Source organism: Rhamphochromis longiceps, linkage group LG3, assembly GCF_057381845.1.
Source record: "Rhamphochromis longiceps isolate RC_006_pf linkage group LG3, R_longiceps_female_GT1.1, whole genome shotgun sequence".
Taxonomy (NCBI): domain Eukaryota; kingdom Metazoa; phylum Chordata; class Actinopteri; order Cichliformes; family Cichlidae; genus Rhamphochromis; species Rhamphochromis longiceps.
Genome location: NC_140559.1, coordinates 3,558,826 through 3,583,309, shown reverse-complemented (window position 1 = coordinate 3,583,309; position 24,484 = coordinate 3,558,826). Strand labels below are relative to the sequence as shown.

The window sequence follows — 24,484 nt, the reverse complement described above, 5'->3', positions numbered from 1 at the left end:
GTTGGGATAGGAACTGAAGAGGAAACTGACGAGGAAGGCAAGGATCTTCTTCAGCTCCTCCGAGCCGGGACCTCTTTGTGTAGGCCAGCATTGGCCAGGTAGCCCTCCAGCATCGCTGGATGGCCGACAGTGGAAAACCTGGAGGAGTAGGAGAGAAACAGCAGCTTGGAGCATGTCTTTATACTGTTTAGTTTTTAGAGCCACAGACTTTCTTTTAATGTCATTGTTCAGGATCTATGACTGATTATGTATTTATTGTATTCCTCCATGACTGTGTGACAGCAAGTGGAAAAAACCAGCTTCACCTTTGTTGATATGCTTGTAATTTTAATATTGATTAAATTGCCCATGAAATAATAGAAAGCTCATATATGAAAATGTATTTTAAGAAGTAAAATGTTAATCTGAGTACAAAGGAGTACACTCACCTTCTGGTAGATGGAGGTGTAGCGAGCGCTGGTGAACATCCAGGCCTCCTCGTAGAACTGATCACTGATTGGATCCAAAACATCGATGGAGGATCTGTGTAAGCGCTGAGGATCGTCCTGATGGACAGAACAGAAGGAGAGTGAGACAAGTGAAGATATACTAAACAACACTATGACATGAACTGAGCCACACACAGTTTGATTCACAGGTGATTGACACATTATTTGACCACGAGCAATCTTTTCTGGTTTGACGCCGTCTTTGTAGCCAGAAACCAGCTCTCTCCTCGGCTTCCTCCACTACACGCTTCCCCCACGCCAGTCTCCTCCGTCACTATAAAGGGGAGAGTCATGAGCTCCATCACCCTCACCTGTGCCGTCCAACGTCCCGCCACCAGCCTCCACTGCAGCAGGCCAGAGACCACACCCCTGCCACAATAAGTAAAAGTATATCCTTGCTGTACCCTTAATGCTAAATGTGCTAAATTAACCGCTGCCTTTGCCCCTTTGGGATTATTCTTATGTCACTGGGATGTTGACCTTTGACCTTCACATTAGAGAGATGGGCAGACATAATTAGTGTATGAATTTTAAAGTAACAGGTAATAAAGAGAGTGTAGCAAATGTAGTCAGGTTTATTACTCTGTATCACACATGAGTGCCCGAGGGAGGCGGGGCTGACTGGGGAGACACAGGAAACAGAGAGACAGGGCTGACTCGACATGAAACGATGAAACGTGGGACACGGGAACAGAAACTAAACACAGGCTGAAATGAACACTGAGGGAGGGAGAACTAAGATTACTGAGAGCCTGATAAATAAGAAGAACAAAAACCAAGAAAAACAAGAGTCAAAGAAAACCAAAAACACAAAGCATTGGGCCAGGACCCACTGCTGTGACATTTATATGTGATAAAAACATTAAAAACTGCTCAGATGTTGAAATCTTTCTACGTATACTTTAGGTTCAGCTCTCCAGCCTGGCATTTGGTTAAGCATGATTCAAACATTTGATTTTGTTTAACTGGTTTTAATTATAGTTACTTTTTGTGAACATTTGTTGCAGCATTTAAAAATACATCATTTATTTTCAAACTTTTATTTGATTTAGAGCATCATGTTTGACCAACGTAAATGTTTTAATTTCATATAAAATAACTGAAACAGTGAACTAAATATCTGAAATCTTTCCTTCCTTAAAAGTTATAATCCTACTTAAGTTATAGTGCAAACGCTTAAGCAACAAATATACTTGATGCTAATTAATTAATATTTCCCTTTGATGTTGCAACTATGCGGTCACTTCTGTCTTTAAACAAAATAATATTTTCCAGTTACAGAAATCATAAAGTCCAAACTAAAGTGCTACTGTTGCTATATGCATTTTATATAAATCATGGATGATGGTCCTGACATGAAGGAAGAGAAAGTTACAGGTTGCATCCTTTGACTTTGTCTCCGTGCCTTTGGGTGATTTTCAGAAGGACAGATGTTTCTGTTCAATTCTTAAATCAATTTTTTCAAACACAAACACTATTTTAAAGCTTCTAGAGAGTAAAATATTAATGATAATTATAATAACAATAATAAAAACAAAAGCTCTCAGATCCATCAAACCAAGCAGCAGAAAGAACAATAACTGAAGAGAAAACTTTAACCTTGTAGACTTCATTATGTTCCAGCTGCTCTACAGACGCTGTGACCTCGAACTTAAGCAGGTCGTAAAGTATGTGCAGCTCAATAACTTTATAATCAGACCCTGTGGTATTTAGGCAGCAGAACAACTAAGAATAACAACTACAAATAATGTTTTTAGGTTTCTGTTGTACTGCAAGGTTCTGTACAGGAGAACCAAACCAAGAGCAAATATTACGTCTCATTTACACCTGAGCACGAAGAGCCATCAACATTTAGCAAATTGAATCATCTTTGTTTAGATGCAAGAAGAATCATATAGAAATAAAAAAGTAGAAATAGAAATCCAGAGCAAAGATATCCTCTAATTCAGCGTAGCACATGTGCAGCTGCTGCGATTCACGTAAGCATTCGGCTCGTCGCTGTTGCAGATTTTTCTCTCGCTGTTCTGGCTCACAGCGCTGCAAACACAAAAATAAATATCCCCAAAGGTGTGAAAGGGAGCTAATTAGTAAGAGTATTGTTACTCTCCGCAGGAGTAGTCCAGCAGTAGAAATCAGTCCAATAACAAGGTGTGTAACATCTAGCAGGGTGACAGAAAAACCCAGGGTAACTTCTAAGGACCTCAACGTCTCTCTCACATTGTGTTTTTTAAACATGCTTCCATTTGTCACTTCAGTCTTTACTCTGAAATACAGGAAGAGAAATCATGGCTGAAACAATTTCTCATGAAACCAGGGGTGTGGTCCAACAGTCAGTTTGGTGAGGAAGGTTCCTAACTGAGAGAAGTGACCCAGAAGTATCTGTGTAGCAGCCACAATGAATCCAGATCATGAGCTTTATTAACTGATCAAAGTCTCTTCTTTCATCTTCTGTATCATTCAGTTTGCATTGGTAATGCCCATTATTGTAATGCTTTTTTAAGACCAGCAAAACTTTATTTCACTTTGGGTTAGCTGGGATAAGTGATGGATGGAGGGAATTTTACTTCAGCCACGGAAATCCTAAACAGGAAGGAGGAGCAGAGTTACAGTGGATCACTATCCAGCAGGGAAACAAGGTTTATTTCAATTTCTTGGCCATGAGTGAGATTTACTGAGTGGGCAAATTAGGGAGACGACACCATCAGATCCCGAGCCCTCCATGTGTTAATCAAGAGACGGCTGCTGTGCTACATCCATAAATAATGAATAAATTAGGAGCTAAAGCTGAAAGGACAGTTTATTTGTACCATCTTCACGTGAACACATTCAAGAACATCACAGATGAAGAAACATTAAAAACTTCCACACTACATAAAGCAAGAAAAATAGTTTTTCTTTCAGGTGGTTTCAGAAAAACAGAAACATCAAACATCTCCAAGACTCTCTTTGAAAGAACTAAAAACCTTTGTTCTCATGGTCCAATCATGAGTGAACTCCCCGATGAAGCCTTGTGTGCTAAAACATGTCAGAGTTTTAAAGGTTAAACATGAGTTTCCAAAACGTTTTGCTGGAGAACAATGAACTATTTGACTGAGTTTCAATCATTTACAGACGAGCAAAACCAGGACAGAGAAAAAAGGACAAAACTGACTCAGTAAAACAACAGAAAAGAAGATCCCATGTAGATCTGTATTATGTAGAAGTTCAGCCCAGCAACCAGTTCAGTTCAACACAAGTTTAAATGATTCTATCTGAACTCTGTGGAGCCTGATCTCAAGCTTTTTGAGTCTGACACAGAAACCAGAGGATCTTTCTGTGTCTTCAGATTCACTGTGATCCAGTGATGGGAGTGATTTCAGCCCTGAGTGATCGCGCTGATGTTTGCACAGAGCAGACAATGAGGTGAATGTTTGGGCACATTGGTAACAGTGAAACAGTTTATTAGTAACGTGGGATCGTTTGTGTGCAGAGTATGATCTGAGATTCCTGAAGCTCTTGTCACACTGGTCACAGCTGTAGTTTCCTTCCATGTGTCCACGTTCATGAATGTTACGACTATGTGACCGTGAGAAGCTTCTCTCACAGTGTCTGCACTTGTGTGGTTTCTCTCCTGTGTGGACTCGTTTGTGTGATTTAAGCTGACCTGCAGTGGTGAATGATGACCCACACTGATCACAGAGGTGCTTTTTAACCCCACTGTGAATCAGTTCATGTTGTTTTAACTCACTTGTTGTGGTGAAGCTTCTCCCACATTCTTTGCAGTATTTCAGTTTGTCTCCAGTGTGTCTACGTTGATGTACTTTTAGGGTCTTTTGCCGACTGAAAGTTTTTCCACAGAGGTCACAATGAAAGTCTTTCCCACCACCACAGTGATGACAGGGTTGAGAACTGGATCCATCTGTGTCGCTCTGCTTCTAAACAAAGACACAAAGACAGTGTAAGTCAGTCCTTCAACATTTGTATCCTGAACGTCGCCTGAAATAAAGAGCATCTCTGCAGACGTCCAACTACATTTGACTGTTTCAGTTAACACACTCAGTTTACTGGGCTGCAATAACTACAATACTACCACCATAATACTACAGTAATACTAAAATCATAACTGAAAGGAAAATCTGAATAATCACTCAGAGCTGCTTTTCCAGGCAGTAGAATTGCTAACATGCTAACACAGTTTAATGAGCAGAGTTGTTCCAAACAGTCAGGCTAAAATGACAAGATAACAATATAAATACATACCTCACAGTAGCTGCACTTGTAGAGTCTCTTTCTGGTGTGGATCTGTTGGTGTCGTCTCAGGTGCTGTGGAGATTTAAAAGTCTTCTCACACAGGTCACATTGATAAGGTCTCTCCTCAGTGTGGGTAAACATGTGTTGTTGTAAGTGTGCGTCTGTTGTAAAGTATTTGCCACACTGTTCACAGCAGTACACATCATGTCTGGTGTGAATGCGTAGGTGTGTATTTCGGTACCCTCTCTGGCTGAAAGTTTTTCCACAGATGTCACAGCTGTATGGCTTAATTCCAGAGTGGGTAACTAGATGCTTCTGTAAGCTGCTACTGTGAGTAAAAGCTCTGCCACACTGATCACAGCTGTACGCTTTAACTCCACTGTGGATTAGTTGGTGTTGTTTTAGGGAACCCTTCCAGGAAAAAGACTTTCCACACAAGTCACAGCTGAACGGTCTCTCTCCAGTGTGGATGACCTGATGCTGTTTTAGTGATGCCTTCAGAGTAAACTCCATCCCACACTCGTCACAGCTGTATGGCTTAATTCCAGAGTGGGTAACTAGATGACTCTGTAAGCTGCTACTGTGAGTAAAAGCTCTGCCACACTGACCACAGCTGTATGCTTTAACTCCACTGTGGATGAGTTGGTGTTTTTTTAGGGAATCCTTCAAGGAAAAAGACTTTCCACACAAGTCACAGCTGAACGGTCTCTCTCCAGTGTGGATGACCTGATGCTGTTTTAGTTTAGCCCTCACAGTAAAACCCTTCCCACACTCGTCACAGCTGTATGGCTTAATTCCAGAGTGGGTAACTAGATGCTTCTGTAAGTTGCTACTGTGAGTAAAAGCTCTGCCACACTGATCACAGCTGTACGCTTTAACTCCACTGTGGATGAGTTGGTGTTGTTTTAGGGAACCCTTCAAGGAAAAAGACTTCCCACAAAAGTCACAGCTGAACGGTCTCTCTCCAGTGTGGATGACCTGATGCTGTTTTAGTGAAGCCCTCACAGTAAAACCCATCCCACACTCGTCACAGCTGTATGGCTTAATTCCAGAGTGGGTAACTAGATGATTCTGTAAGTTCCTACTTTGAGTAAAAGCTCTGCCACACTGATCACAGCTGTACGCTTTAACTCCACTGTGGATGAGTTGGTGTGTTTTTAGGTGACCCTTCCTGGAAAAAGACTTTCCACACAAGTCACAGCTGAACGGTCTCTCTCCAGTGTGGATGACCTGATGCCGTTTTAGTTTAGCCTTCTCAGTAAAACCCTTCCCACACTCGTCACAGCTGAACGGTCTCTCTCCAGTGTGGATGACCTGATGCTGTTTTAGTGAAGCCCTCACAGTAAAACCCTTCCCACACTCGTCACAGGTGTGTTTTTTCTCTCCCTTTCTTCTGTGAGGTTTGTCGGCCTCCTGAGAGCGCTGACTTCTGGCTCCATGTTGGTCCTGCAGTGACAGAGATACAAACAGAGGCAGTGAGTGAAATGCAGTCGTGGAACAAACTCAACCTTCAAACTCCATTAACACTAGTTTTAAACCTGAAGGTGGAGCGTGGCACCAAACACCTTAAAGGTCTCTTATCCCCACCTGCTGGTAGTTCTAACACATTACATCCAACCTGGTGTTAAAGATAATTCATGACTGTTCAAACACTAAAATCATGCACACACACACACACACACACGCACACACACACACACACACACACACACACACACACACACACACACTATTTTATAATTTAGATTATTTTGTTGTTTCCTATTACATATTTCTATAATTTGTATAGATTTATACAGAATTATTCAGTGATAATAAATCCTATGTTTGTTTATTCTAAAGGAACCCCGTTAGCTTCCACAACAGATGTTGCTCGTCTTCCGTCAAATACTCACATAAAATATTACACAATAAAGTGGATTCAAGATATCCACATAATTTCACTCTTACATCCACAGTGAGGTTTCACAATTGTTCAAATATAAGCAATCAATAATAATAATAATAATATCAATAACATTGAGGCACATTACACAAATTTCAAAAACAAATCATGTCTTACAACATTTACAACAACTAAAAGCTCTGTAAATCGGCTTTTAAGTCTTCATTGAAGTTTTGAATAATTCTCTAATTTTTTAAGGCAACTTATTCCACTTAAAAGTTGCTCTAAATGTAACAGTTTTACAAAACGTTACTTTTAACTCGAGCATTTACTAAATTACAGCTTGTTGAAAACTGTGTAATATGATGATGTATTTCATCTGGATACTGCAGCTGAGCAGAATAAATGTGGTGTGTTTAACAGAATTGCTTTCTTTAGAACTACAAGTAAGCCATAGAATATTTTAGCCTGTACAGGAAGCCAAGAAAGGTTATTATGCATTTTATCAATATTAGTATAGTATGAACATCTTCACACTAATCTGGACGCCTTATTCTGGACTAACTGAAGTCTGTTAAGATCTGTCTTATTAGCTGCTGACCAAATGATTGAACAATACTCCAGATGAGACATTACTAGTGCATTAATGACATCTTTCATAATGAAGAAGTGATACACAAAGAGCATTTCATAGCCATAGCTATGCCTTGTCGGCAGAGTTATGTGACATTAGTGATGTTTGTACTTTCAGCGTTAACTTGGTTTTAAAGCCTTTAAAATATACGCCGTTCAATAGTCGACCTTAATCTGACAGAGAATGTGATGATTTTGTGGATAATTAAAGTCAGTCATATATCCACAAACACAACAAGCTGAAAGTCAGTGATGCTGCTCGGTTTGCAGTCCTGAACATCACGGCACAAGCAGGATCCACTGCACTGTTAATGTTAGCTGTGTTATATTGCTGCCTCTGTTCGGTGGTGTCGAGCCAAACGCACTTTAACGTGTGTTTGAACGAGCTGACGGTTCACTCGTTAAGCTGAAAGAAAGATGCTTTAATCACAGCAGTCACACATGTGTCCACTGCACCATCTGGAACTCTTCTTGTTTACACTCGTAATAACACAAACACTAAATCCTGCTTCTCTGCTGCTGTTGTGTAGCAGTGTGTACACCTGAGACTGTCACCTGTCTGTCTGTCCTGCACTCTCTCTCTGTTTCTTTCTCTCTGATTGTGGAATAAAAGTATGAACATGTGTTTATTAGTTACACTTGTGTTTGAATCCTGCAGCTTATCACACATTTGATTTCCATGTGTGACGACTGCAAGTGTCCAGAGTGAGGACAGACTGAGGGAGCCACTGCTGCACATCATCTGTGAGGCTTTGCAGCCCTGATGATCCACCAGGACAAACTCAGCAGTGTGTGAGGAAGAGGAGGAGGAAGAGCCAGCAGCAGCTGACAGATGGAGAGAATAGACAGACTGTTCCCTGTTTGTGAAGGACTGCTAGGAAAGTTTAACATAACTGTCTGTGCTGAATCAGTCTTATTAGGTAATGTTCAAATAATGTGATCATCCCAGTGTTTCCAGTGTGGGAGAAAGTACTCAGGGCCTTCAAGTTACACACTATGAAAGGCAGCAACAAGTTTAATGTTCAGAAACCTAAAGTCTGTATCAGCAGCAGGATGGAGCTAAAAATAAATGTTGGTTTCAGTTCTATGAAGCTTTGAGTATTTTGGATCAGTAGCTGCTGTGTGTGTTGCATCATATTGCTGTAACTGTTTATATGCTTTATATATTCTGAGCTAAGTTGATCTATAGTGTTACATCATATTCTATAAGGATGTTATGTGTTTGTAGACTTTCTGCCCAGTTTGACCCATTTAGCAGAAGTCAGCCTGTTTAAGGCTCTGATATCTATTCTGTGTGACTTACAGCAGTTATGACATGGTCTGATTTTCTCACCCAATAAAGGAATATTTCATATATCAGTCTACTCTTCATTCTATCAGACACAGTTATCACAGCTCCTACATTTGCTTTTTACACATATATGTAAGCACTGAGCCACATTTAGTACCAACATATTAAAAGAACAATATTTGTCTCTTATATATGATACATCTGTATACACACTGTCACAGATACTTGTCTGTGAGTGAAGTGATTAATATGATAACTATAATATTGGCCATATCATATTTACATTACCACAGTGAGATGACTTTAGTCTCATGAACAACATCAGCTAATTGTTATTTACAGCTAATCTTAAACGACTGTTCAGCACAGAAATGAAGCCCAACAATCATGTTTCACAGTCCTGTGGTCTCAGCCTCAGATACTCATCAAATCACACAGAGCTCATGTAGAAACAAATGAACTAAATATGTTCTCCTTCATTTCTGTCAAACAAAGCTGTATGAAACGTTTCCAGCTGTTAGTATCATGGTTGCTAGGCAACCTGGGCAGCGCGACGGAGGCTAGACGTCCCATTTCACGAGCCTACGAGCCTCGCACTTCGGCCTTAGCGGTCTTTGAGTACGCGGCCCTTGAGGACTTTAAAGCTGCAGAACCTGAATCGGGATACAGCCATGATGATCTCCAGCCTCGTGCTCGCCAACATTCTCACCTGAGTTAAGAAGACGATCACTGAAATGGTCTCAGCAGGTCCTTTGATGACAGCAATGAAATGCAGTGGTAAGGCTTTTTGGGGATTAAGTTCGTTTTCATGGCAAAGAAGGACGATGCAGTTCATCTGATCACTCCTCATAACATTCTGGAGTGCAGGCAAAATGCTATTATAAAAACTTAAGCAGCAACTTCTCCAGGTTCCAATATTTATGCAATTCTCAAACCTTTTGGCCACGACTGTATAACCTCTTCTGAAGTTTAGTGGATATTATACATGGTTATGCTCAGGATGTGTCGGCCAGTTTCCACTGGAAACGCCTTTTGGTTAAACTGTCAGCGAGGAATTTGCATTTGCACTGTTACATTTTTATATAACTTTAATGCACATAAACAACAGCTGCTTGTTTCAGTGAAAATACATTGATGGCTTTTTAATAAAGTTGTGCAGCTGTAAAGTATTTTGTCTGCTGTCAATTCTATCGTCAGCTACATCGTTATGGCAAATGTTCAAATGTATATGGTGATAAATATCTTTGGTCATATGGTCCTGCTCTGTCTGTCACCTTCTGTGTTGAGCTCATTGTTTCCTCTGTAGTGGCTGAGCTGAGTCCAAGTAGCTGAAAATGTTCCTCTGCTGCTCCGTCAGACTCTCCTCCTCCTGCTGATCAGCTGGGACACAAAACAGATCTTTGTTAGGCTCCACACTGCACTGAAGAGTCAAAGTGTCTCTATGTTCATCTGACAAGTAAAAGAACACATTTTTGTTTCCCGAGGTGGGCAACTTGTTGGAAACAAACACATCACGCCACTCTTGTGTTAATCTATGCACGGTCTGAAGCATGTGTGTGGGAATGTATGTGAATGTTTATTAGTATTTTAAGTATTCTATCTATTTTATTTATTGAATTTTATTGTTTTATTTATATTTTGATATTGCTAGGGATGATGCAATGATCGGGGACCATTCTTAATTTCGTTGTTCTCATGACAATGACAATAAAGTTTCTGATTCTGATTCTGAAAAGGTTTGAGCACTGATACCTGCCATTGCTGGCATTGAAAGATGCAACGCCAGCAATGTGGATTGTCAAGACTCAAACCAATCATCAAGCAAAGACAACAGGGATCATTTGTTTCTCTTTATTTAGCATTCACAGCATTTGTAGTTGCCTTCTGTGCAGGGGAAGTCCACGCACACTGTGTGGTACCGCCATCCACAGAAGGTGCATTCAACCTCTGTAAGAGAAACGAGATTGTCTGAGACTGAAATGATATTCACTAAAGAAGTGGTGATTTGTAAAACTTCACATTTTGATCCGGGACGTACTCTGCATGAAAACAAGCGCTCACTCTTCCTACTCAACAAATGACAAGGGCGGAGCCTTATACCACGTGATACAGAAGCTGTGCCGTGTGATGCTAAAATTAGCAGGGAAACAACAACGGAGAGCACGTCAGGGATGACGAGAAAGTGACAGGAGAAAATCCGTCCCGGTCAACCACCCAAACATCAATAACGGGAACCTTATACAGCGCTTCCCTATACACGTCGAACTCCCGCAGGCACAAAGACATCACGGAGGCTATCACTTATCACCTGACCAAAGATATGGCTCCATCAACACTGTGCAAAACGAGGGATTTAGGAAAACGATCAAAACCCTAGACAAATGCTACACAGTGCCGTCCCGCAACTATTTTTCTATTGTTGCACTACCTGCTCTGTACACGCAGCGTCGAGCAACGGTGGAGACGGAATTTCAAGCAGGACAACATTTTGCTGCAACAACAAAACGAGAGACATTTGTTGTTTTATGTTTATTTATTGTTATGAGAGAATCATGATCTCAATTCTAAGCCAAAAAATCGTGATTCTCATTTTATGCAAAATCGTGCAGCCCTAACATTAACACAAAACTATTGTTTCACCAGAGAAACACACATGAAGAGAGAGAGAGAGACAATAACAGCTACCAAACAGTCGTCATAATTCGTCACACAATGAGAAAAGGACAAATCAACAAGTAACAATGACTAATTAATATTAAAATCTGTAACATACACCCTAAAAAATTATTCAGGGGCTTAGTAAATATCATTATAATTCTAAGTTAGATGACCTTGATTAAATCTCTGAAAATCACAAAAGTGTTATCTTGAGTTGAAAATACTGAAAAGAATGCTTAAATTTTCAACACCAGTTTTTGAGTTGAAATGAGCTCTTTTGTTCAAGTTTATTTTAAAGAAAAAATTCTGTATTTGAAACACAGGGTGCATTATTTAAATCTACTCAATATATCTCATAGAAAGTACTCACAATAACTGAGACACTGGTATTCATACTTATCATTGTCTTTAACTTTAATTATTAATGGTTCAAAATCAATATAATTTTGTCCCCCGATACTAACTTAAAACTTTGAGTAAGACTAATGACCTTTGGCATGTACCGCACGCGAGGAGCATGGCCTCATGGGAGATTTTCTGCACGTTGAACGAGACAGACACACATCCACTGCAGACTTGGTAACGTTTTCAGGTAAGTGACCAATTCTTACATTAGCTGTCTTTATCCACACCGTTCTTTTATAACATGTTCTGAAGAAAGCGTTTGTCATGGTGGCTCACTTGGTGGCGTGTTTGTGCACGTTAATTTAAGTTTTCAACCCGTCTTCCAGTGAAGGCGGCGGGAAACCGCGCCCTTTTATCCTTTTACGTTCTGAGTCGCTATCTGCGTTCCGGGTAATTTGACCGGAATGTCCCGGTACCAGCGACCTCACCGTTTAATCGGGGGCATTTTAGGAACCACGTGAAAGCAGGTGTGCTCAGACATTTCTAGAAAATGGCCCTGTTGAGTCGCGGTGCGGGAGCTGCAGTAGTCACGCGGCCTGACTCACTCTGTCAGGTTGTTCAGGAGGAGATGAACAGACGTCATCAATGGCTTTGGTAACTAAGAAGACCTGCCCGCGGAACAGTTCAGAGCAGCAACCATGCTGCTTAGCTTTCTTGTTCTATGTGGGGTCTTTCAGAGCATATAAGACGCTGCTTTCAGCTTTGTCCCGAACAGGGCCAGTTTTTGAGAGAACGCTGAGAGGACCGCCCGGGTCAGCAGATTACCTCATCCAGGGCCGGTCCAAAGTACTATGGGGCCTTAAGTAAATTTAGACTGGGGGCCCTACTTCCTTTCAGATCCCAGAAAATAATGAAAAAAAAAAGCTTTGGTCCTTTTGGTCAAGCCAAAAGTGCCATCATTTCCAGTATAGTTAGTATATAGTTAGTTAGTATAGTATAGTTCCAGAAACACGCAGTTTATTTAAATCCAGGTTGAAGACTCGCCTGTTCTCAGCTGCATTTGAATAAAGCACCAAATCCACACTTTTAAGCTTAAATTTCAAAACTTACATTTAACTACTGGTTTTATCTACTGTTGTGATTTTATGTGTTTTGATTTTATATACTGTTTTGTTTGTTTGTTTGTTTGTTTGCTTGCTTGCTTTAATCAATTTTAAATCATGCTTTTATTTGTTTTTGTTTCTAATGTCTCTGTAAAGCACTTTGAATCACCTTGTTGTTGAATTGTGCTATACAAATAAACTTGCCTTGCCTAGTTACTCCCAATTTACATAAATAAATGTTTATTTCAATCCAAGCTAAACTTTCTTATAAGAGATGTTGTGGCAGATTACTCAGTGACATGTTTTGTAATGATAAAGTTTTGATTTGTATTTTTTCAGCACCATCTTCACCACCAGGAGAAAAAAATCTGCATCAACTACAAAGTAAAGCAGGTAATTTTACTCAGAGGACTTGATGTGTTAAATTTTGGAAGGATATGATATTGTTTTATACAAGCTGAGTAGTGGATGGTGATACCACCTAAATATTTATACTGGTTTTGTGGTGGGTTATTTTAGTCATACAAATGCCAAATCTAAATTTTGAGAATTTTTCAGTTCGGCAAATATATCGATGAGTTCATGGTCTGTCATCCAGTGTCACCATGAGTTTGGCGCAGCCCTTTAATAATAATAATAATAATAAACTTTATTTATAAAGCACACTTAAAAACCAAGGGTATGCCAAGGTGCTTAACAAGTAAAATAGAGTATAGGAGGAGGATAATAGAAATAGGACCAAAGCAAGTACTAAATATGCAAACAGATAACTGTCACTAATACATAGGAAAGCAACAGGTACAGAGCAAACAAGAATTTAAATGAGCATAGAAGTGCATGATATAAAATCATAAAAGAAATATTAACTAGAGGGAAAGGCAAGATTGAATAAGTGGGTTTTTAATCGTGATTTGAACAGTGCAATGGAGTCAGATGCGCGGAGGTCGAGAGGAAGGGTGTTCCACAGTACCGGGGCAGCCAGAGCAAACGCACGGTCACCCCGGGACTTCAGTCGAGATCTGGGTTGGGTCAGAAGTAGTTGAGTGGCAGATCTGAGTGTTCTAGCAGGAGTATGTGGTTTGAGAAGTTCACTAAGATAACTTGGCGCTAATTTATTAATAGTTTTGAAAGTAAGGAGTAATATTTTAAATTGAATACGGTACTTTATGGGCAGCCAATGCAGGCTAGCTAGGACAGGGGTAATATGGCAAAATTTCCTGGTACCAGTCAAAAGGCGGGCTGCTGCATTTTGGACTGTTTGCAGTTTAAGAAGAAGAGAAGAGGGAAGACCATAGTACAAGGAGTTACAATAATCCAACCTGGAGGTCACAAAAGCGTGAATAAGCTTCTCCAGGTCCTCATGCGGAATATAATTAAGTGGGTATTCCCCTTGTGCGCGCAGCACTGAAGTATTTTAGTCCACGCCCACCTGCTGTGTGGGCCTCACCCTGGTCTAGTATAAGTTACGGTGAGACCAGGAAATCGGCTCTACCGTTTTTCTTCAGCCAGCCAGAAGATGTCCAGCAAGATCATTCGTCTGTGTCCATCCTGCCAGACCGGCTACATCATGTCGTGTGACCGACATGCCGTCTGTGTGGGCTGCCTCGGTCCTCACCATGCGGACCTCGCCCTCACACCTTAATCCTATTGCCGCTCCTGTTAGATCCTCCCGCCAGAGGAAAAGAAGCGAAGGCTGATGCTGAGGAGGCGTTCCCGCTAATAGAGGTATTCGCTGGAAGAAGCCATCGAGTTCTTCGATGGTGGGCCGGAATTGGATGATTCCACCCACCGTGAGGTAAACGGCAGTGGTGGCAGCTCCACTGCCTCCCAGCTGGGCAGCCTGGCGACAGAAGGGAGGCGGATGAGCGGACGCTCATCCACCCCTGGCCTTCATATGTCGGCGAGGACGCCGCTCCCAGTTGTTGGTGCGCTGCTCCTGGATCTGCCTGGCATCATCCAGGAGGCAGCTGGTGAGAAGGGACTTCCCGTCCCTCAGCCTGCTCCACCCCCATCTGATGATCTGGCGGGAAGGTATGGCTCCGCTCACTCTCATTGCCCAGATCCCATCTGGCCTCAGTTCCCGGCGGTGATGACCTACCTCTCTGAGGCAGCAGCAGAGCCAGCGAAGATTAGAGCGCCGGTCTCTACCTAGGGCTTCACAGACCGGAGTTTTCCGCCTGTTCCCCCTCTAGAGCCGAGCCTCGCTTCAGTTTTCGGCACCAAAATGACCAAGGTCGTTGGACAGCGACCGGCCCATCTCGCCAAACTTGACCAGCTGATAGCAAGGTTCACTGATCGTGCACATCAATGCACTGTTCAGTCAGCTGCAGTGACTAACAACACTGCCTTGCTAGCGTTTGTCATCTCCAGGAAGGTGGAGGAAGCAGAGCTGCCAGAGGAGCTGAAAGGCTTTCTCTGTAAAGCCGCTGACACGATTCTGAATATGTGCACCACTTCAGCGGTATGTTCCTCTCGCATCGCTGCCTGGCAGACGATGGTTCAGAGGGCAACCTGGCTCCGCCTCTTCCCTCCAAGATTATACAATCTCACAGGGAAATAGTGCAAGCAATTCATAACATAAAATTTAGAAGCTTAGTGGAAGATAATACTTTATGTTAAGGTTTTAGTCTGCATACTGAACAACTCCACTTATATGGATTTATGTCTGGATGCGTAAATTAATCTTTTGCATGTTAGAAAATAAGGTCCAGGTTGCAAAAAATGGTAGATTTTTTTTTTTTTTTGATTGAATCAGAATTTTGGCCTTCAGATTTTTTGTCCTCTCCCATCCAGGTCAGTGCAGAGTTTCATAGGATCACGACCCTGAACCTTGAACCAAAGTTCATGTCATCGTTGGACTTGTATTCATCCAAACTCCTGTCCTTGTTTCAAGCCAAGAAAGCTGCTGCTGGACAACGCCACAGGGCACAGTTAAACCTTCTGCTTCAGGTAAGGAAGATTGCATTTTCTAACCACAAAAACGTTCCAACACAGCATTGAAGAGGCCCTTCCACTAAAAACGGCTTTTCTTAGGTTTCTGTTCAATATTTTAGCTCCATAGGTGTTCTTACCTTGATGGTGGGTGTGAAAACAGGTCAACAACAGAAAAAAAATAGTTATGTTAAAGCTAGAAATGGTAAGTCATGCTTTAAATGTGCAAATTTTGCCTCAGTTGAGACTTCCTGTTTTACAGAGTGGAAATTCCATCGAGAAAAAACGAGAAGTCATCATCAGATGTCTCATTGACCATCTGGGAGAGGATCCAAGTGCCTTAATCAAAACCTTTGAGGTTGGTGCAATAAATCTGTTTTAGTAGTAGTTTATTTTAGCTTGTGAGATCATAGAAAAGTTTTAAGATACTGTTCTAAAGAAGGGAAAAAAACACTTCAAAGCATACAAAAGAATAGCGTTTGCATTTGCTATTGCTATAAGATTTTGGAGCACAGTGTCTACATATTATGAGTACCGGTGATGTCATACAAATGAAACTTTTTGTTTCAATGTTTGGAAATATGTGAGCTTAAAATAGTTGTTTCTCTTTTTAAAGGACGGTGCTGATGCTGTCTTTGTTGAAGAGGCTTTGGCTGAGGAGGTGATGAAGATTTACCTGCTGCAGAATCAAGACAGGTCAGGCGAACCTACTGATGTGGGTATTGTTATTGAAGGCGTTACTGTTCTGGGCAAACTTGGGAATCTGAGCAAAGCCTGTTGATATCTTTTGGGACTGTGCTATGCTCTGGATCTGAAATACCCCAAGAATTTCAAATGCACATTTGAAGCATTTCAAAAAGTGTTCATGGAGCTGGATCCAGGAAACTTTTCTGTCAAGGTTCAAAGACTGAAAAATGACCTCTGTTCATTGTAGACAAAATTTCACAGGGCTGTTCTTAAAGTGTTAGACTTGTTAAGTGACATGTAATGCTCATCAAAAGGTTCAGTTGCGACATTGTTTTGACATTCCTGTTCATAAATAATGTTTGTACCATAAACTGTGTTTTTGTATTAACTTTCCAGATTCACATTAAGGTGTAAATGGGAGAGTATCTTCTGTATGTTTTTTTTTTTTTTTTTTGTTTTTTTTTTAGCGCAATCCTTTTTGAAACCTTTTTATTTAAATTATGGATGTTTTTTGGTCACTCTTTAGTTATAATCTTCCCAATTTTTTGGAATCAAAATAAGATGTTCAAAAACTATGTCACAGTGCAAATGTTTTTTTTGTTTTTTTTCAGGATTTATATTTTTTTGGGATCTTAATTTTATTTTTGTCATTTGACCTTTTCTGAAAAGGTAAAGCACTGCGTTCACTTGAGCCACTTTTATTCTTTGTATGGCAGGTACATTTTTCTTGTTGTTAGCATCAATATGCCAGTTTTACAGAGTTTTATCAAGCATGCCAATTTGGATGCAATTTTATTATATAAGGCTGTTGTGACTGAAATTTTATCCAAGTTTTATCTACTGAATGTAGAACAGATTTCAGCTCACTGTGTTCAGAGAAGGAATCTGCTAAATGTGTGATTCACAAAAAAACTGTTTAAAATAAATCATTGTGAACAATGTTGAACTGACGTGGTTCTTTTTTCCTGTGTGTGTGTGTGTGTGTATATATAAAATAAACTTAATTGTAATTAACGTTTTTGCTTAAGTTAACTTAAAAATATTAAGTAAATTGAACCATTATTTAAAAACAAATAATTGTAATGGTGTAGGTTAAATGTGCCAAGCATTTCAGCATTTCCTAATTAATATTTTATGTACTTTGAACTTTTGGTTACTGTTGTTTTAACTTACATTTTCAATTGTATTTACTCAATTTTGTATGTTACTGTAACATCTTTAATTGTTCATAACAACTTATTCCATTTTAGTTGGATTTACTCAATTAATAAGGTGTATTTAAGAGATGTGATTGTTTTTGCATTTACTCAGTGTAAAAGTGTTGCACCAAAATATTTAAGTAATTATCAGTTTTAGTTCTTAGAGTGTAATGTATTGTTTGGAGTTTAGTCTGATTGGTTCAGGATGACCTGCCATTATCCAATCACACGTCTGCTTACCTGCATCTTTTCTCTTTTTTCTAACCTGAGCACCTGATGGCTTTGAACTTTTGTTGTCCATCTTCCATTGGTTTGAATTTTGCGCTCCAGTACAAACACAAATCCCCCAACCCGAGGATCAGCACAATTAACCTAACAGCAGGCACGTGCAGGGGGGGGGCTAGAGGGGCTTGAGCACCCGCCCCTTTCCTGATGGGTGCCCAAGGTGCCCTTTTGTTGAGGCAACTTTTTTTTTAAAAATTGTTTTTTGTTTTTTTTTTATGTGTGTGTGCATGTGTGCGGAGTCCTGTCTGTGCCCCTCAACAATAATATTTAACTATTAATCACAGTTTTGCTAAATAAAAGGATCTGGCTTGCATCAGTCACATGATCACATTTAACCAATGATCGCCCTTGACGGCAGAACGCGCTGGTTACGAGCCGGGAACGAGCTCACAAAGAGCACGCGCATTTTTAGCGGTCCGGAGCTGTAGGAGAAACACAAGTTAACTCAGAGACACAGACTGATGCGACAAAACCAGTAAGTACAGTGGGGCAAAAAAGTATTTAGTCAGCCACCGATTGTGCAAGTTCCCCCACTTAAAATGATGACAGAGGTCAGTAATTTGCACCAGAGGTACACTTCAACTGTGAGAGACAGAATGTGAAAAAAAAATCCATGAATTCACATGGTAGGATTTGTAAAGAATTTATTCGTAAATCAGGGTGGAAAATAAGTATTTGGTCACCTCAAACAAGGAAAATCTCTGGCTCTCACAGACCTGTAACGTCTTCTGTAAGACGCTTTTCTGTCCCCCACTCGTTACCTGTATGAATGGCACCTGTTTGAACTCATCATCTGTATAAAAGACACCTGTCCACAGCCTCAAACAGTCAGACTCCAAACTCCGCCATGGCCAAGACCAAAGAGCTTTCGAAGGACACCAGGAAAAGTATTGTAGACCTGCACCAGACTGGGAAGAGTGAATCTACAATAGGCAAGCAGCTCGGTGTGAAAAAATCAACTGTGGGAGCAATCATCAGAAAATGGAAGACATACAAGACCACTGATAATCTCCCACGATCTGGGGCTCCACGCAAGATCGTGGAATTTTTTAAATAAAGTCTGCAACACAGAAAGAGCTGTGATCAAGCTATTTATTACTGCGCCAACACACATCAAACATCACAGTTCAGTCATGTCAGCGCTGCCACAGAAGTCGTGCTCCTCCTCCTTTACGCCTTCCAAGGAAGAGGGAGGAAGTTACAAACGGATCCTACCACACTTCACGTGTCTCGCTATGAAACCTAACGCATCAATGGTTGTGCTGTTTTGTGCCCTTGGCCTTATCAGCACCTGTAAAGGGAGTTGTTTTCTCAAACTGCTGAAGTAAGTTCATCTAGTTTTAGCAACTTTCACTGAACAGTAACAGTGTCACAACTAAGCATATGTATAAGCACTTAAACACTTTAAATGAGAATAACAGAACATTTCTATTACAGAGGCTGGAACCTGTCCCAGTAGTAGGTAGAGCACACCTGGACAGGTCACCAGTCTGTCAGAGGACTACACAGAGACAGACATCAGAGTAACAAATCTATTTAAAATTAATGTAAGTTTGCTGCAGCTGTATGTATGAACATGTGTTTCTGTGCTCACAGTCCACCTCTCAGGAACCTGCAGTTCACTTTTAGTCTACTTTAAACAGACCTCACAAAAGGCTGATGTGGCTGGATCAGTAGTCTGATTTGAGTACGATACCTTTGGCCAGGGATTCATCTGGTGCATCGCTTCACTGCAGTCTTACGTATTTTCCCCACACCTGAATAAAAAAATACTGATATATACAAATAACAGCTTCAGCTGATGCAGCCTGACTCAATCCTAGATGTTCAGCACACAGAGACACAGAGGTGCCGTTTAAAGTTTAGTGTTAACCTGAGTCACTGATCATTTGCAGTATTACAGAGTCTGGCAGTCTTTGCATGATGTCCACGTCACTGTAAGTTTCTAGCTGACTTCACTGCAATTTCAATTTCAATTTCTGCTGTTCACAAACGCTGTCCATCTAATCTAACTGAGCTGGAGCTGTTTTGCAAAGAAGAATGGGCAAAGATTTCAGTCTGTAGATGTGCAAAGCTGGCAGAGACAGACCCTAAAAGACTGGCAGCTGGAACTGCAGCAAAAGGTGGTTCTACAAAGTGTTGACTCAGGGGGCTGAATAATTACGCACACCCCACTTTGCAGTTATTTATTTGTAAAAAATGTTTGGAATCATGTATGATTTTGGTTCCACTTCTCACGTGTGCACCACTTTGTGTTGGTCTTTCACCTGGAACTCCAATAACATTGATTCATGTTTGTGGCTGTAATGTGACAAAATGTGGGAAAGTTCAAGGGGGCCGAATACTTTTGAAAGCCACTGTATATGTAGACACAGGACTACAAGTAGAAGATCAGACATGAAAGTGGAGATAACACAGAAGACCTGCAGCAAAGGTCAGAGGTCAGACTGGGCCCCTGGATTCAACAATGAGCCAATGATCATCAAGCAGTGACTAAAGCAGAGCCCTGACGTTCTGACATTCATCACACAGTCAGAACAAATGTCTGCTGATGACTTCATCTCATGAAACGACTGATAGATGTCAGTTCATTGATCAGCTGAGCTGCTGATCTTCATCGTCACAGAAACATTCAGCTTGTTTCAATCAGTAAACAACTCCCACTACTCCCAGTTTGAACTGTTCCCACTCAAAATGCTGTGAGAACAATGATCATTGTAGAACTTCACAAACATCACGTGTTGTTTTCCACATGTAAGATCAGCAAACACACAGAAACTTCCTGTTGCCACACACGGCCTCTAAAATCTCTTCCACGCTTTCTGTCTGAAGTCCACTCTCTGTGTCGGATCCACAGGAAACAACAAGATCTTATTAACATGGTTTTCAATGTGTCTCCTTCCAAAAAGTCCAACCAATGAACAAATGTGTGTATTTGTGGAGGCCGAACAAAAGCATGACACATTTCTCTGTTTCTATAAACTGGAGTCAAACACAAACATGAAGAGTTTCACTGACAGACTCCAAAATGCCCCCACAGTGGATCAAAGGGAAATCCTACAGTGTGGCCAGAGACTCTTAATGGCTCCAACATCAACACATCCACAATGTTGGATCCAGTTCTGCCTCACAGAGTTACTAAGACACACCCTCTGCCAGCATCACAACAGCTCCACCTGCTTCACCTGCCTCCTCAGCATCTGTACACCTGAAGAGAAAAGAAAGGCTCCAACAGCTCAAATCTACAAAGGATTCATGAAGTTTCATCCAACAATAACATGTTTGCCTTCCACAGTGTGCTGTTAGACACCACTGTACCTCTGCCATTTCAAAAAGAGCAGCTTGGGAACATTTTGGCTCCAAACACTTTGTGTTTAAGTTCTTTGTTTTCTTTGTGAAGCCGACAACATCTGGAGCTTTGTGACTCATAGAAACATCATTTTGTTCTTTAGATGACAGCAGATTGGGACTGAATAATCAATCACTATCAAACCAATAAAGACAAACATGCTGATTTTACAGGAACTTTGTTGGAGAAGCTGCAAAGACATGAAACTGGTGGAGATCCCAAACCAGTTGATAGTGCTGGTTATTCCAAATAAAGCTGTTTCCCTTTGAGATGAAATGACTTTGTGTCCTGATATATAATAAAGATGTTGTTGTTTTTGAGCCCCTGTATTAAAAGTAGTTTAAAGTCAGCTTGAGTTTGATGTCTTTATGTCAAAGCTGCTCATGATGTTGAGCTGCTGATGGAATAAAAACAATATAAAAGCATGTAGTCCAGACTTAAATGCAGCCTGTTGTTAGCTGAGGTCCACACACAGTGTTTGACAGTGTAAAGTGTGTGAAAGGGCTGCTGGTGGAGCTCACTAGGATGAGCAGGTGACCACGAGGTGGAGAGCAGCTGGCCTGGCTTTGACCCGGGCCACGCCCCCTTTCTCTCTGCTTTGCTGTCACTTATCTTCACTGCTCTGTCCAATAAAGCTGAAAAAGGCCCCGAATCAAAGAAATCTGCTGCAGCCTCTGAAATGTCTTCTGTTTCCTTCCCGACGGCTTTTTCACCGTCAGCCCATCAGACAGTCCAGCAGCATTTATGATGATGTCATGATGTTGAAGAGGCTGCTACGGTGGCCTCCCATGACCCCCAGCCTCATCACAGCTGAGATGCAGACATTTGAAAACATTCAGCAGACAACTGAATAACAGTCCAACACAACAGTCTGTGTGCAGACACACACTGACCTTTCATAGAGTCAAACACAGCTGGTTGAGTCATTTCTCTGTGAGTCTAAAGTGAATCTAGTATTTGAAAGTCCACTTCCTGTATTTGTTGTTGAAGACTTCTTCAACAAGACTTCTTCAGCTTCTTCTCAAGGACATCAGCTGCTTGTTTGGCAGCAGAGCTGCTTGTTTGACTCTAAACAGAAGAAACGAGCAGCTGTTTCTGTTCTGTGCTTATTTATATTTGACACACATGCTTCTCTTTGTGCAAACACACATCGCACTATAAGGGTAACCTCGCACACAATGATTGGACAGCACAGTGATGATGCTGGGAGATCCTATACGCAGCAACACAGAAACACTGAGAACTTTAAACAATGATGGAAAGTGTTATAAATGACTTGTTGGCCTCTGATCTGTCACAAACAGCTGAAACGTGTCTCTCATGAGTCACATGAAGGTTTTTGACAGAAAGGACAAAAAGTAGCTGCAGTCAGTTTGTGTCATTTTTATATTTATTCATCTGGGAGAAAAATCTGAGGGACATTAAAATGTGTTTTCAACAGAGACAAGAACATGAATATAACAGAACAGGTAAATGAACATGTTTCAAGTAAACAGCTGGACTGATCAGGTCCAAACACAGAGTGATAAACTTGTCAAACAGCTGTCATATCTTTATATAGAAGCTCTTTATAAATGCTGCTCACTGCAGTCTGTTTACTAATAATGTCAAAGTGTTAGAAACACAGAAACATCAGAATGGTCTTTGTTCACAGAAACCTGTCTGGGATCCTTTGTTGTTCTTTTGATGCAGAGTTACATTATAAATATAAAGAGTTATTTCAGAGTCTCATCAGTTTTCCTGCATGTCTTTATTTAACACATCAGCAGGGCTGAAGCTCTCATGTTAAACACACACTGATCTATGGACACGTTCATGTGTTTCTAACAGAACCAGGCTGTTATCAGCCTGCACTAACATTATGTCACACACACTGAATGTAACAGTGACAGTTTACATCATCACACAATCAGCTGTGATTGTTTCACTGTCATCAAACCAGTCAACAGGAAGTAGAATCAATAGAAACCAATCATTTACTGACAGCATGTCTGATGGAAATAAGTGCAGATTATGTATGAAGTCTAACTGCACACAGTAACTGTGTTACAATAAGGACTTAACAGCGCCCTCTGCTGGAGTGTTTCAGTACTGCGTTAACTAGAATACACCACCTCCTCCTCACACCACCTGCTACAGCTCTACTCTTCTATGACTACAGTCATCCACAGCACTGATGTGAGGTCACATGGTTCATATGTAAGGAGCACAGCTGACCTCAGGTCAGTTTAATGACTGTGAGCAGCAGCTGTGTTATTGTCACTGTGACAGGGAGACACTCTCAGACACAGCGCTCATGTCAGCTTGTTCTCATGCAGGAGGATCAGGAGCTCCATGTTTGTCTTTCTGTTTGAATCATGATGTGTTTGTGCCATCAGAGTCTGTCATGAGTACTCAGGGTTTCACAGCAGCTCTTCTGGATGCTGACGAGGACTCCAACCTCATGTTTCACCTCTCTGAGCTTCTGATGTCTGTGAACACTCGTGTTTCTTCTCTGGGCTCATCTGGACAAAAACACCTTTCTGTGTTTGGCTGCAGCCTCATTCTGACTGACAGGAAGTGTGTTATCCATGAGCTGCACTTCTGTGAGGAAGTTTCCTGCTGTGTTTCCTGTCTGTGGACAAACACGAGTGTTCCAGCTGAGGACTTGGTTCCTTCCACCTGTCCATACAGGACATCACGCTGTCTGCAGCTCTGTAAATGCAGCTCCAGGTCCTTCCACGTGCTGCTCTGTATTTGTGCAGTTTGTAGTGTGTCCTGGGAAACGTAGCACACATGGTGTTCTTCTGCTGTTTCCTCCTTTCACTGAGTGTGAAACACTGACGCTGTGCTGTTGTTCACAGAGGGGAGCTGATTCTAGCTGCAGCTGGACTCTGTCATCTAACTGAATGTGTTGGTGCTGATCACGGGGCTCTGAGGGGGGAGCAGCAGGAGGACTCTGGATGCTGACGTCAGTGTATCTGTGGAAGCTCCCACAGCGTGTCTGTCATTCAATATTGTGCTGTATATTGTATCTATGCAAAGATGAACAGACTGTGTGTTCACTGGTCTCTGTGCTGCAGCTCTGATGTCATCATCACTCCCTCCTCCACCCTCAGCAGTCCCAGCATGCTGCTGTGGTGCACCCCACCCTCACTCTACACCTGAGCCACAGACCACACCCTCCACCTCAATATACACCACAGTTTTCTCTGCTGTGGAAATGAGATCAGGAGGAAATCATCATTATTATTATTTAATAAACGCTCACATTAATGTGGGCTTATTTGTTTCATATTAGAAACATTAGTTGAGTGTTTTTAGTATAAAATGGTCAAAGTCCCTCTTTTTGCTCCTCCCCTCACCTGTGGATGGGCGGTGCTGTTACCGTGGTGACAGCTTGGATGTGTTTCAGTCCTGC

General features: G+C 41.3%; 1 protein-coding gene across 1 annotated transcript; it reads right to left on the bottom strand.

Moving 5' to 3' along the window:
• Positions 1-9,910, bottom strand: LOC146672549 (uncharacterized). The gene is made up of 5 exons (XM_085387377.1): positions 9,802-9,910; positions 4,728-6,164; positions 4,216-4,402; positions 429-545; positions 1-138 (listed from the first exon to the last, which is right to left on the bottom strand). Exons 1-4 carry the CDS (start codon positions 9,817-9,819, stop codon positions 490-492), a joined length of 1,698 nt encoding a protein of 565 aa, XP_085243503.1. The 5' UTR covers positions 9,820-9,910; the 3' UTR covers positions 1-138; positions 429-489.
• Between the last annotated feature and the right edge of the window lie 14,574 nt (positions 9,911-24,484).

Excerpts from the sequence above, each read along its gene's own strand:
- LOC146672549 (XM_085387377.1), bottom strand. Across the intron at positions 4,403-4,727 it reads ACAAGTGCAGCTACTGTGAG|AAGCAGAGCGACACAGATGG; the intron begins GTATGTATTTAT and ends GTCTTTGTTTAG. Across the intron at positions 546-4,215 it reads GAGAAGCTTCACCACAACAA|GACGATCCTCAGCGCTTACA; the intron begins GTGAGTTAAAAC and ends TCTGTCCATCAG.